The 18,944-nt window shown below is 29.5% G+C and overlaps 1 protein-coding gene across 2 annotated transcripts in view; it reads right to left on the bottom strand.

Moving 5' to 3' along the window:
- LOC136968294 (TBC1 domain family member 2B-like) overlaps window positions 1-18,944 on the bottom strand; it is a 107,953-nt gene that overhangs the window by 71,561 nt on the left and 17,448 nt on the right. For both annotated transcript variants that reach the window (XM_067262295.1, XM_067262296.1), the window contains exons 2-5: window positions 8,950-9,100; window positions 7,237-7,468; window positions 6,889-7,166; window positions 1,465-1,592 (exon numbers count right to left, since the gene is read on the bottom strand). In XM_067262295.1, the coding sequence (XP_067118396.1) occupies window positions 1,465-1,592; window positions 6,889-7,166; window positions 7,237-7,468; window positions 8,950-9,100 (789 nt within the window). The remainder of the gene's footprint in view (window positions 1-1,464; window positions 1,593-6,888; window positions 7,167-7,236; window positions 7,469-8,949; window positions 9,101-18,944) is intronic.

Here is an 18,944-nt window from a genome sequence, read left to right as displayed (position 1 = left end):
AATACAGTAAACTCTACAGTGTTTCATTAATTGGTGCAAAATCAAGTAATCTTATGTAAAAAATTACATCACATGAAATAAACTTTATATAGAAATTCACTAATTGGTGTAAAAAAGTTTAGCCATCTACTGACAATTTTTTAAATGCTACCATAACCTTTTTTTTTATAAATTATGCTAGAAAAAGTAATAAAAATTATTAAAATAATAATAAAAAACAACAATTTAAAGTAATAAATAAAAATGTGAATCCCTAACTTGGTAACATTAACTATGTAAGAAAAGATCACCCAATATATGCACTTATGCTTTGCTGGTCATATACACAATCACATAAGGCATCATGTTATGTAAACAAATATTTGCCTAAGAAGAAATAATATTACACAAGCATTGCATTATGTAATATCCAATGTATATGTACAAAATTTTTTGCTATAAAACTGACAGAACTTTGAATTCACCTTATAACATTATGAAAAAATACAAACTGAAAAATATCAATCATACAAGAAAGCATGCTCAATAATGCTAATTAACATCATGTTAACATTAAAATTTGCTAATAAATGCACACACAATTTACTGAATAGAACATAAAATTGCATAGATTTCTTTGATAAGTTATGCAATTTTATGTTATAGTATAAAAAATGTATTTATTTTTTATGAGGTAAATGTACATTTTTTTCAAAAAATTGCCAATAATTTCTAGATATTGCATTTTCTAAAATGATGTACATAAATATTATAGTTTTGGCATCATGCTAAGTCCCCATTTAATTGTAATTTCATAAACTATTTTTAAATAATCAAAAATATACTTCTGTAAATCACTTGCTACTTGAGTCATTTAAAACTTTTCAAAAATGTTTTGAAAGTTTCCAAAACTTATTTTTTAGATTTGATATGTTATAATAAATCATCAGTTTAATAATGAAATCTCAATTTCAATCCTAATATAATAAAAACTTAGTTTATTACAAGATTGTTTATTTCTTCAAGCCAAGTAACTGTTATTTCTAAATTGGTTTATGAAACAGGGAAAGAGAAAACTATAAAAAATTTATATATTTTTTTGTGTAAGTCTCTATTATTCTAAATAAAGAAACTCCTGAGACATACTAAGAATAACTTGGTTATTAATCAAAACTTATCTTATCTTAATCATTCACGTTTTCCATATTAGAGTATGTTTAATATCAGTAAAAATATAACAAAAATATTTTAAAAATTTCAATTATTAAAAATAATAACATTCAAAGTAATTTATACATTACAGATACTTATAAAACTTAACCTGAAATTAAAAAAATTTTCATTTACTTAAAAAATTTTTTGAGTGAAAAGTTAGTTGAGTTAATGTACACTTTTAGAATATCGTAATTTACAAAATATCAATTGTACAAATATAACAACTATTGAACATGAAATAATAACCTAAGATAATATAAATATATTTACAATGTATCTTTTTCCATAATTATATCATTCAGTTGCTGATGTAATACTTTCACAACTTCACGACTTGCTTCCAATTCATCTTCAACAGCACATAAATCATCTTTCAAACTAATGAGTGCTCCTTCCAACTACAATTTATTAAAATTTTGTGTGTTTTATTTTGTTTTCAATACTAAATTTTATAAAATCTTTTAAATGAAAATTTAATTATCAGATGATATTTTAAAAACTTCATAAATATATACATTTATTTATTATTAAATTAATACAGGTACTTCTCTATTTACAAATGTTTAACCTACAAACAATTTGACCATATGTCTAAAATTTAAATTTCCTGTGAATTCTGAAGTTCTCTTGCCACTTGTGGGGTAGTGTCAATGTCAGTCATTAGCCAGTAATAAATAATAAATTCTTAATAAATAACTAATGTGGATTTATTTCTATTGCATATTGTCACTTTTTATTTTTGTGCAAATTCTGATGTTCCATCGCCACTCATGAGGTGGCATTGAAGTTGGTAATGGCATTTTTGACTATTGTTTGCAACCTTTATAAACTTTCACAATTAGTTCTTCTAAAATGTGTCCTAAACAATATTAAATCTAGTAGTGAAAATAAATGTAAGAAGTATGGCTATTGAGAGATTTTGAAATTTTAAAAAAAACATTCTAGAAAATGAATACAGAAAATCTTTTAAAATTTAATATAATAATTTGAAATTTTTATCAAAGCTATGCATCAAAGAGAATAAGGAACAAATGTTTCCTGTGTTGACAGTCAGTTTGTGAGAGAGATCTTTATATCCCATGACTAAAAGGCTGACTAAACCCAAAAGACTCATGACACCCAGTCAGATGATCTTAATTCTTAATCTCTATTGAAAGAGAAAAATAGTATAAATAGAGAATACGTGCTAAACTCAGGGCACTTCAGCACAACACATTGTCCAGTATCCTCTTCTGACTGAGTGTCATAGTTCCTCATACAAATATCTTCCGCTCAAAGAGATTGATTTGCATAAGTCAAGTTATTACAGAGGTAATATAATATAGTTGTAAACTCTCACTCTTATATCCCATATTAGGGATTATTATATTGTTAATGCTCTCTAGTTAGATGGAATGTTTAGTTATTTTATTTGTAATTTCTTTTACTTTTTATATTATTAAATTTTGTTATTTTCTTGTTAACTAAATGTCATTGGTTTTGTTTATGATAAGACATCCTATCTCTTACTCATGTGTCTCCCCACTTGTCAGTTAATTAGTCCTCCTTTTTAATGATATTTTAAATGCATGATAGGGTGCAAATTTCATCCCTATCTGGTGTCAGCATCCTGATGAGAGACAAGATTATATGATCATACGTCTCCATTTTTTTTTTTTTTTTTAACACCTTCGACATTGAGGTTGAATCTTACCAATTTTGTGTCGAGTAAGTGATCACCTGGTATCACCCCGTAATCCTCAGCTTATCTCACGGCTATTGTACTGTGGAAACTAAATTTGACATTATAAACTAAGTGTATTAGGTAAAAACAACAACTTCATTTGAAACACTGCTACCAAGCAGTAGTGAGTGGGTAATGAGCATAATGTATACTATTAAGTACATTGAAAGATCAAACACTAACAATAAGTGGTTATTCTGTGTACAAATGTACTTTCTAGGTTAGTTTTCAACTTACAAACGTTTCGACATCATACCTCAGGAACCTAGCCTGTTTGTAAGTAGGGGAGCACCTGTACAGCATTTAAAACACCACGTTTATGATTAAATATATTTTAGGGTCATTAATCACAAACTTACAACTTTTGTAATATGATCTGTTAAGTTATTTTGATTACATACTGTGCCATTAAGATCAGGTACATTATAGCCATCTCATTAGAGAGATTTAATACCTTTCTCTAGTGAGATTGGAATATCAACTTTTGGAATTTTAACGAGTTAAATACAAATAAACTTTATCTGCAATGAAAAATAGATTTTTACACTTATATAATACCATGAAAAAATTTTCCTGTGGTATCATTCTGATTAATGATATATCAAATAATATATCATATCTAGAAAAAGAACCTCCTGAGTTACCTTCAATACGGCTTCCACAAGGGGAAAAGAACAGTTGATGCCCTAGCTAATATAATAGCCTTTATAAAATGGGCAAAGGATAATAATCAACAGACAATGATGGTATCCATTGATCTTAAGGATCCTTTGATCACACATGGTGGCCAGCCATACATGCTCATCTAATACAGGCAACGTGCCAAAAATCATTTTCAATCTGTTAAACAGTTACCTCTGCAATAGAAAGGCTCAAATCATCAGTAATACGACTATCCTCCATGAAATGGAAATCACAAGGCTGCCGGAAGAGTTCCCAGGCCAAACCATACTTCTGGAATGTACTGTACAATAGCATATTCCAGGTGAGTGGTACTGCTCCTAAGGAGATTAAACAATTAATCCAGAGATATGCTAATGACACCACCATTCTGTTGCCACATACCAATTAAGATACCATTCAGCATCACATGAATGACCTCATGACCAATCTCTACAAATTGGCCTAAAAGCAAAAACTAAAAAACCAATTTAAATAAATGCCAATGTATTATGTTTCCTCGGGGAAACCCACTTACCAGGAAGCCCTCCATTTCTATTAATGGCTCATGGATTCAACACTCCAATTCAATTAAGTACCTAGGGATTATTCTCGACTCCCAAGGTTTCATGGACTAATCACATACATTGCATCTATGACATGATGATTAAGGCAAGCCATTCCCTCAGATCCATTTCCAGGAATAGCTGAGCCTTGGGGTCCAGAGCCAGGAAGCTTATCTACTGAGGGCTATTGCTCTGGCTTTTGCTTATGGATGAGATTTGGGGCCAGGCTGCTGAAAAAAATCAAGAACAAAAAAAAATTAAGATCAATCCAACATGCTGCTGCAATTACTGTTGCCAAAAGCTACAGGACAGCAACTACTGATGCTTTCCTCACTATCATTGGTATCACCCCCATTGACATAACAATTTGGGAGAAAATGTGGAAGTACTTCTTAAATTCCTTAACTAAATCCTCTGCCTCCTCCTCCAATAACAAAATAATTCACCCTGACAAGTCCTTCCAGTACTGGTTTAATTATTGCACTAGCAGCTGACATCTCCACGTATGGGTTAAACTGGAACTCTTTCCACCCTGCCACTATTCTACACTCTCCCATCATCACAACTCTGGGAACATTCTTTTTGGGATCAAAATTTATTCAGATGGGTCCAAATCTAAGGAAGGAGTGGGGTGCTCTTTTGTGGTTATAGACAATCAGAAGGCTATATTCAACCAGTGCTCCTTCAAGCTGACAAATCACTGTGTGAGGCTCCTAAAATGAGTCAAAATTATGGGTAATTATAAAGTTCCAAAGTCAGGAAATTTCGGAGGTTAAATTGGGTCAGGAACACATGTTGGTGATGTAGACAAGACAGGAAGAAAACTATTTATTTTAAAACAAACGTGATGCAATGATAAATGACAGAGGGGAATGTCAACTGAGAGAGGGGGAGCTTTGTCAACGTACTCGCAAACAAGTGTTGGGTCTAAACAATCGAGAAAAAGGGGGAGGTTAATGATCAAAAAGCACATTTGTTAAGTCATGTGAGCCCAAAACCAATTAGGGATAAATGGCCACAAGAACATCTGGTAATTCGTTTAAGGTCAAAACATCAGAGAAAGGGGCCATAACGAAGTAAAATATGAAAAATATTCAAAAGCTCCGTCAACACTTCTCGGACCTTTCCTGACCTGGATTGATCTTGGTTTTCATCTAGAGACAAAAGAATGACCAATCAGGGTAAGGAAGAGAGAAAACAGCACCAATCAAAAGAGTGAGATTCAAGGGAAAATCCTATAAAACCCGAGTCTCAAGATCAAGGGTTGGTTCTCCTCCGGACAAGTGTTGTTGTATAGATCCAGGACTTCCATCCACCAGCCTGTCACACCTGTCCAAGCCTCTCCTCCAAAGACATTGGGTTCTCTGCATGCTAAGAAGTGTGTGCATCAGAACATCAACCCTTTGCCAATGTACAGTACCAGCATCCCACTTCTGACTCTGTGAACTCTTCACCTTGGAAGCCCTGGGGCCACCACAAGTGTCACACCTCGTTCAACATCCCTTGTTTATTGTTCTTCTATTATTATGTAAGTTAAATTTGATGTTAAAATAAACGGTTTTCGTAAGACACTTGTCGTCTTCGCCTCTGCTGCCACCACCCACGATTCGCCCCTAGGTTTTCCTGACAGGCAATTAACTTATTGCCCCTAAAAGTCGGCAACTTACAACTGCACAAATAATCAGGCAGAGTCCCTTGCAACTATGAAGGCTCTTGATTACATAAACTCACATAGGAAGGCTCTCTCTGGTAAGAACATTAACATCATCTCCAACAGTAGGATTGCTCCTTTCCAAATTGAAAACAGGAACATTAATCTCCTTATTGTCTGCAGAAACAATTGACCTTATCTTCTCTTGAAGAGAGCTCTTCAAGACAATCTTTACATTCATTTCCATTGGATCAAGGGGTACTCCAATGACCCAGGAAATGACAGGGCAGACTCACTTGCCAGAAAGGCTATTAACAGAACTATACTCACTCTTCCATCCCACCCTCCCAGATAGCAACAATTCTTAAAGCAGAATCCACTAAAAGGTGGCAAACTGAATGGTACAATAGCACTACTGGTAGATTACCCTACCAACTCATGCCAAATGTCTTAATTGCTAGGAAGATCAACAATTTCTCTCCCTCTTTCTATCTCACCCAGATAATGACTGGCCTTTAATGCCTATCGTCATAGATTCCTCAATATTGGAGACAGACTATGTACCTGTTCAAATCAGGAAGCAGAGGATCTCAACACACAATTTACAATTGTGCCAAGTACAACTACATAAGAAACTTATCACTGTAACTTGCAGTGAGGGGCTCACCTGACCAATCAATCTACAGATCTCATCAGTAACAAGATTGTCCATAAGGCATTCTTGGACTTTATAAAGATCGGAAATTTTCAATCATCTAATGCTTAACCCTTTTCTCTAACTAAATAAATAAATAATTGGACTTTGATCCTACAGACTGATCTACTAGAGTATTTTCTTTGTTAAATAAAATTTGTGATCCCATATTTGAAATTTTGGGAGTTCTTCAAATATGATGTTAAAACTGGGTTTAATATAGTTACAAGCAAGTTTTTCAATATTATGCAGTGTAGTAAAATTGCAGAACCAATAAAAATTTGACATTATATCAGAGTTATCATTACATCTAATATTGTTAAATCTGAGTTCAACTGTATATATTTCTATATTAAAATTTTAAATCAATTAATATATTTGATAATTTATAAAATTTTACCTCTTTGCACTTAAAGCAATTTGATTCCAATTCTAAAATCTTTTTTGTATTATTTATAATTTTCTCATTATCTAAACTTAATCGCTTTATTCGAAATGAACCTTGTATTTTGCGACGAATGGAAGACATTTTAGGAGATTTTTGTTTATTAGGAGATGGAGGAGGTGGAAAAACATCCTGAGAATTATTTATCAAAGAGTTTGGATTTGTTTCCATTTTTGTAGCATTTTCAGCTATATGTGTATCTGGAACATATGTTGTAAGAGATGGAGATGAAACTGAAAAATCATACATTAATATTAGAAAATTTTAAATAAAATATTACAAAAATATTATATTTTAACTTACTATCTTTATTAGTCCATGTTACAGAAACTGAATTTTTCATCTGATTTCTTAAATTTTGAAACTTCTCTTGTGCTATAGCTGCTAATGGTTTATGCATATCTTCATTGGCAGAATTATCACCAATTACATCTTGTGGACAATCAATATGTGATATTAGAACAAAATCTTTTTCTTCAAGATTGGATTCATCATTTAACATTGGAGTTTTTGCTAGAAGACCACTTTCAAATTCCTGTTTATCAAAAAGGCATTATATCAAGAAAGTTTATATAAGTTTTATATATTAATTCTAAACATTAAAAAAATTTATTTTAAACTCAATTTCATATAATTGATTACAAAATCTTAGATATGAACAATGATAATACATAGTGAGCTGATCATTGGATAAAGAATAAATATGAAATATACTTTTGCTTAATATAATCATTTACTATTTTTGTTATCAAGACAAAAATACAATGATAAAAATTCTATAAAATATTAATTTTATATGTGAATTTTAAATTTTACTGTATGTGTAAATTATATATTCGGTCATCTATAGTGATATTTAGTGGAACAAGAAAAAATATTGCTGTAGAGAGATTTATTGTTATAGTGAGAATTTTTAAAAAAGTATCACCTTCCTCACTTAACATTATTGGACTAAAAATAGGGTTATTTCTACAAAGTTAGACAATGTTAGAACAAAAGAACATGTAGTATTATTAGTTTTCTCTAGTACACACTTAAGTGATTTTATTGCATATTATTTCTACACTATATGTAAAAACATCAAAACCCAAAATCAGCCAGAATCTTCTTAAGCAAAACTGAACAAAGTAAAACTAAACAAATTCTAAAATATCATTCTTAAGAAGAATACACTTATTAAAATAATAAAAAGAGCAATTTGTAACACTGTGGGATGACTGTACATTTTCTACGAGAACTTTATGTTAAATGAGCTTAACGTAATAAAGCTCCTCCGGAAATTATATAAGGATGCCTTAGTGTTGCAAGTAACGCTAATTCTAAAAGCAACAGAGACTTTGTTACAATTACTTTCATCTAAAAAGATCAGGCTCTGGTTGATTTTGGGTTTTGATTAACATACAAGTTAACTACAATTCATAATTTCTTGAAAAACCGGAAGTGCCAAAAAAAGCAAAACTGGCTTCCTTTCTCATTTAGTGTTAACGGTTATCAAAAATTTTTTCTTAAAAGTCAATGTTTCAGCTAAACAAAGCAAAAACTGATAATTAATTTTAAGTACTAGACAAAAAATTTAGGCACTAAAATGCCAAAAACATGCTAAATTTGGCAATCTGCTCAACTGTGTTGATGCATACTGATTGTAATTAAATGTTTGTTAGTAAAATTGTTGTATGAGAGTACTATATTTTGATTCCAAAAGCAAACAATAAATTAAAATTAATTAATATTTAATTTACTGTATTATTTTCATTGTAGAGAAAGGAAAATGTGTACTTTGTGAATATAGTGAGGGAAAAAAAAACTATCACTAAACAGAGATTTATTGCAATAGAGGATATTATTCAATTGGTAAAAGTTTTACATTAAGTTAATACAAATTGCATAGGGAATTTATCATTATGTCAATAATTGATGTACTAAGATTGAACTGTATATATAACATGTACTGTACCTATGTACTGTATATAATTTTTTTTTAATCTTAAAATTTTATAGAAATTAAATCATACATACTGTTATTACATTCTTCTGTTCAATACTTTCTGTATCAATTTGTTGTGTCCGTTTCAAACTAAATGTTCGTCTCCATCTTTGTAACTCTTGCAACCAAAACAAACAAGTATTTCTATCTTTTGCTTCTAAAATAAATTCTTTATCTGGAGTACTTAAACAAAAAGTTAAATAAAAGAATTTAATTAGTAATTGATTCTTATTAAATAATATATACACCTTATTGCTGAGAATCCTTTTTATTATTTTAAACTGATGTTTTCAACCTGATCAACAGGCCATTGTTACCGGTGCATTCTCCAAATCTAGCATTAAGTTTGGAAAAGTTCAAAATTTATAAATCCAGCCTGTCTGGCAAATGTTTAAACTACAAGGATGCCACATGCTTACCATTGACATGGAAATATATAATCCAGAATGGCTTGTGAAATCTGATGCATAGCATGCAATTGATGTAATTTTACATCTTATGTTATTATATTTGTATTTTATTTTTCTACTCTATTTATATTGATTCGTTTAGTTTATGTATTTAACGGATTAGTTATATTATTTATATTTTGATTTTTAACCAAATGTTTGAACCATTTTAAATTCAAATTTGTTATTGCATATTGGTTCGATTATATAACAATTATAAACATTCCAGTAAATTTATAACTTGATGATGGCCTGTTGATCAGGTTGAAAATGTTAGTTTAAAATAGTAAAAAGGATTCTCAGCAATAAGGTTTATACGTTATATAATATTCAATGAGTCTGAGTGTATGTTGAAGTAAAAAGTAATTGATTCAAAACTATATATAAAATTATTTTGTATAAAGTCAAATATTAAATAAAACTCTTCTGCATTTGAATATCTTTACTTCGTAATAGAAAATATTAAATAAATATGGTGTCAATCTTAATTCTAAATAGTAGAAACAAAATTATTAAAATTCTAAAGTCTTTTAATATTTTTCCATACTTTTCAGAATTTAAATATGAATTTTGAAATAATGGAAGTAAAATTTAACTATATAATAAAAGAATATTGCAAAAATAAAATTTAATAATATAGTTCTAGAAATCAATGTACAGTGATATCTTGGTTTTTGTCGAAAATATATCCGAAAACAATTGGCAAAATCCGAGACAATTATTTCCACGACTCAATGTAAATTCAATTAATTCGTTCTAGATACTCCAAAATACATACCAAAAACACATTTTATACAGAATAAATATAGTGTTTAATACTAAAAACAATAAGAAATTAATTAAAAATGAATATAAAAGACTAATGTAAAGAATAAGTAAACATTTAACATGGCATTTACCATAAGTAATGCTCACACAACAAGAAACAATGCCACACTGAGCAGGAAAATGCGTGGATTGCCCTTTGTTTTCGCAAAATTAGCAGTGTGATCTTGCTGTCAATTTCATTGAATTTGTGCAATTCCATCAAATTTTGCTCGGATTTTGTTGGTGTGCCCCACAAAATTCGAGGTAACTGACAAAATCCAAGACAAATTTTTCGCAGAAAGAATTGACAAAAACCAAAACTGACGATAACCAAAGTCAACAAAAATCGCATTTAATATTTTAATTTTTTCAGAATTATAATATTCCATATTTCCAAAAACTGGGTGTCAACATTGCAAAATCTGTTGGATCAACTTTGTTTTTCTTTTCTATGGCTATCTCAGGATCCTCATTTGATCTAATGTTATCAACTGTTAATTATAAAACTGTGCTGTGAACAAAGTATACATGAAGATTGGTCTCTGTTAGAAGAGAATAAGCACTTTCAATTATATTATAGCATTAATTAAACAGCATTTATGTGTGAAGATTATCTGCTTATGGATATTGATTATTCATTTGAGATGCAATCAAAATTAAATCTTAACGTATAATAGCAATTAACAATAGACCCTGAAAAGATATGTAGTAATTGTATTATGCAAGTATAAGAAACTTGGGAATATGTATTTCTTCATTGTGTTAAATTTAAGGTTAGTAGAGACAAGTATTTAATCAGATTTAAATCTCGGAAAGATATTATTAATATATTGTGCTTTTCAAAAACTGATTATATTTTATTTTGTGTTATTTTGTACTAAATTATTAACTTGTTAAATATTAACACTAATTTTTGTTTCTGTTACCCCCTTGTAATGAACTAAAGTTCATACGATAAAGCATTGACTGATTACGTGAATTTTTGGAAACGAATCAATTTTGTTTTTATCTGAAATAGTTCCTGATGATAACATTAAAAATACTTGTCATAATTTTATATTTATCATTAATAATCATATACATATAACAAAAAATTTATCTACTGATCTAACAAAACAATATTATGCTTATCTACTGTACTTTCATCAGATTCATATAATTATTGCTTTATACAGACTTAACTAAGAATTTACAAATTATAATGTTTTACACAGAGAAATTTAATTTCAGAATGAAAAATTCTTTAAATAGAATAAGAATTATTGAATTACAATTACACTACATACAAACATTTTTTAAAATGCTTAATAAAGTATATATAATTCATGCAAATGAAACAATTCTTAAGTTTGTAATGATTAAATATTTAAAATGACGATATAACTGATTAGAAAATCTCTGAACAAACAAGTAAATAAATGGACTAAACTATAGCTGAACTGAACAGAAATAAATAGAAATTTTATCTACATATAATAAAGATAAAATTACCATTTGTTTATTGCTATGATATGCTCTAAATATTAAAAGTAAATTCTCTTTAAAAATAACTCAAATGAAAATAACAACAAATAATAAATTTAAACTATAGCTTAATAATCACCATATTGTTATCAGGGACAAAAATTGTTAATAATAATAGTTGGAAATCCTTTTAATATCCTACTTAACCTGCAATGTTAACATATTAATTGTAATTTATGTTTTTAGCTTTAATAAAATTTAAACAAATGACACTTTTATCGCAGTTAAAAAATATTTAAGAAATATGATTATTGTATAATAAAAAGACTTTTTATTAGAATTTTTCTTAATTTGAAATTTTAGAGTATCACAAACGATGGCATATTCTAAATTTTAAAACTGAATAAATAATATAAGCAAAATATTATATGACCGACATTAATCTTAAAAGACAAAAACGGTGTTTTTAATATTAGTGTAGTTTGTAAAATTTAACAGAAAACCTTTATTAATTCTTATACTGCATAACGGCGAAAATTCTAAATAATGTATACAAATTACAGAGTATGAAATAAATTAAAATAGCTTAGTTCACTGAGTTAAGGTTATTGCACGACTTGCTCTGAAAAAAATATAATTTTTCTCTGTATTTTTCGTTTACTTTTCCAAATTAATATGTAATGAGTCATTGAAAACTGTTACAAATAGTTTTCTAATACTGTACTTCAATAACAACAATATTAAAATATTAGCAAATGAATCTTATAATCATATAAGGTTATAGACAAAGTTTTGTAATACATATGATTAGAAATTATCTAAATACTACTTAATATTTGAAAAATATTTTAAAATTTTCTTATGCAGACAAATTATATTGAGGAGGAACATGTTTTATAGTTAATATAAATTACACAAAATAAAAATCTATAATGAAAATTTGTATATATGATAAGAAAAATTTATTTTCTTAAAAAGTGAACTGACAGTTGACAATATAATAAGCTAGAAAAATTACAAGTAACCTATAAACATCATTCACTGCGACTTTTTTATTTTATTGAGTTAACAGTTAATTTCACAAACTTCTTATTTTTTACAGAGCGTTAATATATAGAGATTTATTTTAATTTTCAAGCAAACATAATAAAAATCTATGATTATAAATAGTGGCATGTTGGAGCCGGTTTTTACAATTTTTAAAATTTAGTGACCCGTTTAATGAAATTCTTAATGAATGGATGAATGATGGATTAAGTGTTTTACACATTAAAAGTCGTGACTTCTATTTGAAAACAATAAAAATACGGTCTCTGTTTTCTGAATTAGAGCTTTATTAAACAACAAGACATTTAATATTTTTATATCTCTTTACAGAACTAAATTTAGAAAAATTTTTCTTAGTCTTTTCCTCTTGAATGAAGAAAAAATATTTTAAAATAAATTCCAGTGTAAGTTTATTGACTGCTGATTGGTTGAACTAGTTTATTTATTAGATGAATATACATGAAGAATTAACTTCCTCGAAGAGAAGGAAAATTAAATTGATTAAATAAAGTTTTGAAATTCAAAAAATATGATTTCAGATATTTTGTAGATAATAATATAGAGGGGAAAATCGTATCAGTTCCTGAAACAATAGAAAAAGCTAGAGAACATATTTAATATTATACCAATTAGTAGTGTAGAAGTTGAAAGAAGTTTCAGTTTAATAAATGTAATATAGGCCTATACAAAAATAAAAACTGATGAGCTTATACTATATCTGAATTTATGACAATCAATTTACTAGGAAAAGAATTAAAAGATTGGAAAACTACACCTTTTGTAAAATCGTGGCTAAATATTGCCACACACACTAGAATATGCCATAAATCGGAAAAATTGCTCTTTTAAAAAGAATTCCAAATATTTTTAACATAAAGTACGTGTGTATCTTTATATTTTGTCAAAGTATAAAAATACAGTGAAGATCTCATGACGATCTAGTGATATTGTTTCCCAAACTCCATCTTGTTGGGTTGGGTTCTGTATGTATCATGATCCGATAGTTAATTCAGGTTCGATGAAAGCACACCTCCACACTAAATATAGAGAATATTTACAGTTTATTTACAAAACAGATTATTTCAGAATATACAAGTTTGACAACATAACATACACAGGACAACAAGGTGTGGTGTCTCACGCATCGGCTTGTCCTTCGGAAACTATTAGACTCTGGGGAAGCCTCGGTCAGTTCGTGGAGTTGGCTCAACTATACGGCCTGTCCAGTCTCCGCACTTACCCGTCCCTGAGACCATTGTCAGAGGAGAACAGTCTCTCTACACTCAGTGGGCTGCCCAAGTGCCTTAGACTACCGTATTTTCAGTCTCTTGCCCTTCTCACCTTTTCTCTCGCCTGTCTTACTATTTAACAAACTTCTGGACAACAACTTCCAACCAATCAGGATTCTTCCTTTCATCGAAAGCTTTCCAAAACGTTGGCTCTTATCCCGACAAAACAGCTCACCATAATGTCCATCACTTGTTTACATTTTTTTCTAGTAAGCTAACATGTGGCAAACACATTGCCCGCCCATAGGCGAGTCCAATAAACAAAGACGGTACTCCCTTTGTTTCCCCGACTGTTTACAAATACAAACCCAGGTGGGACCAATTTACAAGGTTATGTCACTTTTGTCTCTACTCTGTTAAAAGCGATCCTTTACAAATACTATAAGAAAGGCTTTCTGGAAATTATACACCCGTTTTTCCTTCTTCCTCTCTCTCTCTCCCTCCCTGCACCTTTGAAGCGAGCAGGTTGTTAAAAATTTATCAACACACCACTGATTATAAATAAATTTCACTATGATCAAGTTATTTCAAAAGCTCACAAAATAAGACCCAATGAATCACAATCAAAATATCAGTTTATAACTACCTAATGCTTAACTAGTTTTGAAATAAGTACTTAAACTTCACTTTCAAAAATTTGAAACAACAGAAAAATATTTAGAAAGAATATATTAATAGCGCTTGTATGTAATTTCTTTCGCGAAACACGTAAAATTTTCTGAGTAATTATCGCTATTCAAAAATTTTCACAGATAATTTTTCTTTTTATGGAAATTGTTTAACACTATTTTTAAATTGATAAAAAAATTAATTAAAAAACAGTATCATATGCAAATAATACATTAATTTAAACAATTATAATACTTAACGTAGAAATGTTCGAGAAAATCAGCAAGTAATGATAGAAAGCATTAGTTATAAACATTAAACAAGAACCTTTATTTAAAAAAGTACTAAATAAAAACTAACAAAAAGTAAAAATTATGACATGAAATATGCTAAAAGAAATTTATTAAGGGTTGAGTATAGAAGGTATACAAGCATATAATGAGAGAAATTAATGAGAAAATCGCATAAGATAATTAAATGGAAGTGTGGCTCTCAAGCAAATTTGCGGAAATTCTTAACATTTGTGATGAATACAATCGACTGAATCATAATTTCGATTTTTTATCAAATAAAAGCAAAACAAGAAATATGAAAAGTAAGAGTTAAAAAGATTTATCATCAGTTCGATATTTTCAATTGAATTTATTAATCTTGAGAATGGAGTTAGATAGATAAAAGGCAAGACCAGATATGGAAACATCATGAGCAGGGAGGCCTCAATTAACTATTTATGAACTTCCAGTTCAAACTGTAATTCACGTCATTTTTTAAATTTTAAGATTTTTTATAATCAAACACTATTACAAAAGACACGTCAGAAAATATAACAGTATTTGTTAAACTACTTTTACTAACTTTCAACAATATTTTTATTGTTTGGAATAAATTAATCCACAAAAATAAATTGCAATATTCCATATTGATATAAATGATTCTAACAAATTACTTTTATTTGAAATGTACAGTACTTTAAAAAGTGCTAAATTAATTCTCAAATTTTCTTCTGTACGCTTATACTATATTAAAGCATTGCCGTATTAATTTTCAATAACAGCATTTTAATATTAAAGAAAACCTGCAAAACTTTTGCTGATGTGTCAGAGAAACATTGCGCAAAGAAACTGCTATAAAAAAACTCTAAAAAACTATTTAAACACATTAAAATCTAATAATAATGCACATTTTTTTGTAAAAATATTCTTAATAATTTCATATATTTTATTCTAATAGCCTATTTTTAAAAGATTTTGTTTTGGACAGAGCTACTTCACAAAATATGTTCACTCATTGTCACGCTTATGCAATGATAGCCGGTTTGATCAATTCATATTATATAAGCATGATTTTGCAATAATATTTTTATGTCACAATAAACTTGAAATTCCTAACTAACAACGAAAATCTATAAATGAAAATTTTAGAAAAGATGCAATTTATCAATGTTATTGGATATTTTTAAGTTATGCTATTTTCTCTCATAACAATGATTTTAGAAAATATTTACTAGTGTCAGTTTCTGAAAGCATTGATTATATTTTGAAACATGGCTTTGTGCCAAGGTAATCAAAAGCTTGGTACGGAACAGGGGTAGAGACCCTCTTTTTTCCATTTTTTGAACATATAAAATAAATAAAAACTGTTTATTTATTAACGAATGGCAGTCTTAAAGATTTTGTTTTTTGTTAAAGATAACATAAAACAAAATCTTTAAGACTAATTAATTTAGCCCACCGGTGTCCTAGTAGATAAAACTACTGAACACTGATGCACCTCGCCAACAAGCTGGCCAAGTGGTTCTGGGTTTTCTTCACATTTGTAATACCTAAATCTGGGACAGTTTCCCGTAAAAGTCATCCCCAGAGCATCCACCTCAAAAAATTGCCCATGTGTAGCGTAACCAACTAAACCAAACTAATAATGTTAATTTATAAGGGTGGTAACCACTACGGACCCACAAGTTTTCTCCGGACACGGGAAAAATCACTGATTCCCTTTTGATGATCCTGATTCCAGTTGTTAATGTTTAATACAACATAATGAACTGTGACTGTTGTAGACGATTCTGCATTTAATGTTGATCAAATATCAATTGTATCGCTATATTATTTGTTATTTCATTCATTTTTGATTATTTTAACTCTGAATCCACAAATTCAGATATTATGATGGTATTTACTTCGAAATAATTTTCAAACTTGGCAGAAATTTAAGAGTTTTGGTCCATTGACTTTTGTTTTTATTAAATCATCTTTTACAATTGACGATTTTTGCAAATGTCATACAGTCATTTAACCAAAGCTTTTCAGAAACTACATTCATATATCACTACCTAAAACTAAATGCCAAAAGAGTTTATTCACTGGAAATGGATACAGTCATTGGTTACTTTCTTTATACTGTACTGGTCAGCTATTGAATTGTAGATTCAATAGCTCATTTCACTAATTTTATTCAGGCTCTAAAAAAATGCGCAGGGACCAATCTACAGTATTTACTTAGAAAAGGGAACGGACTATTTATGAATCTTTGACAAGATTAATGTGCGTTACGGAAAAGGGGCTCTTGAGCTTTATAAATTTCCAGAGCTCCAACCAAGTACCAAGCACTGCACGGTCAAGACATGAAATGTTCTGTACTTTCATTATACTTAATTTTCTGTACTTGTATTTTTTTTCTAAATTTTACAGATGTGAATTTATTAGACCCGAAGGATGTTTGTTCTCAAAATAGTCTTTGTTAGTACTATTACAACATTCTTATTTGAAAAGACTGTTTTGCAGAAATCTGAAATAGTCTTTTCAAAACAACTAATTGAGATCGAAAGAAACAAACAACCAGTTTCACTTTAGAAACACCATACACACCAAAAGTGCCCTAGCATGGCGACTGCCGCGATGCATCACGGTATCGTGTCTTGACCTTATGTTTATAGACCTTGGTAATGCTAATAAATCTTTTCAAGCAATTGGAGTTACCCGCTAGCGACACAGAAAGTGTAATACCGTAAATTATATTTATTACATTAAGTATTTAAATGAATTAGGGAAATAAAAAGAAAAAACCTAGAACCCCCAGCACCTGTTTTGTGTCATTTTCTAAGTCTGGATACCGTTCCTACCCTGAAAAAAAACTCTTTTCGCCATACCTAAAACGATGATTGTAGCAAAACATGGGAAAATGCGTTAACAGACAACCTTACATTGGAACCGTGGCACAAAGTGTGTATGAACTCCACTTTGAGGAACGTTTTATAATTTGAAGTTGGAAGCATATTGTTAATGGTGAAAAAGTTTTAATTGAATGGAAAGTGCCAATGAAATTTGCAGGTTATCCAGTATTATAGCCAAGTAAAACCATCAGTAAATAGGTCAGTTAGACAATTCTTATTATCTGCTGAAACTAAAAACACTAAAACAGGAAGAAGAAAGAAAATAGAAAACGTCAGAGAAGATTCAGACCCAATGTTAGAGTCGTTGGTGAGTCATCCATGCATCAGCAACAAAATAGAATGTACAATTCCTTTTATGTATGTATAAAAATGTAATTTTGAACTATTTTAATCATAAACCCAAAATTTTGTAATGAAAAACTGCTTATACTTTGTAGACACCTGTAAACCCACCAAATTGTAACAAATATGGCTGAAGAGGGACGGTTGCTGTCTGTCCCTCTTAGGGTTTGTTGGTTTTGAAAAACCAGTTTTTTGAAGAAATTTATATAATTTGAAAACTGGGGTTTCCCAACTAAAAAACTGAGTCTAGACTTAAACATATAAATTAATTAATTATTTGATTAAAATCATCAACATTTTGGCACAAAATTGTCTCTGACATAAAGTGGGAATATTGTTAAATACTAAGTTTCATAAAACTAACTACAAAAACAAAAAAATCCCCCTATACCTAAAAAGTGTCCAATTCACCCTACAATCTTTCAACAATGGAAAAATGACAGAAAGATTTGCACACTTAAAAGAATGTGTTGTTTTAGCTTTGAATGACATCGGTGCTTCTAACACGTTGAACAAAGTAGAGTATTGTAAAATTGTAGAGCTCCTTAAAGTTTAAAGACCAATAGGTTTAGTAGCTGATGCCTTAGGACGACAGAGCTTGCATCTTGTTGTCCTATTTATTAACAAGCGAAGGCATATTTGAATTTCTGTTATGTGAATTGAAAAATTTGAAAACTGAAATAAGTTTCAAGTTGTTACATGCTGTAGAGGTACAAATTCAAGAGAGAAGACAACGGGATTAGTGCCAATTCTCCTTTACAAAATCCACAGACCGTTTGGACAAAGTAGTCTAGCACATTTCTTCCACTAGCTGCAAAACCTGATATCATTAAGTTATCTGGACAAATATT

Source organism: Centruroides vittatus, unplaced genomic scaffold (assembly GCF_030686945.1).
Source record: "Centruroides vittatus isolate TY-2023 unplaced genomic scaffold, ASM3068694v2 contig_1427, whole genome shotgun sequence".
Classification (NCBI taxonomy): Eukaryota; Metazoa; Arthropoda; class Arachnida; order Scorpiones; family Buthidae; genus Centruroides; species Centruroides vittatus.
Note: the sequence above shows the minus strand (reverse complement) of the source record. Positions and strands in the feature narration are given on the sequence as shown.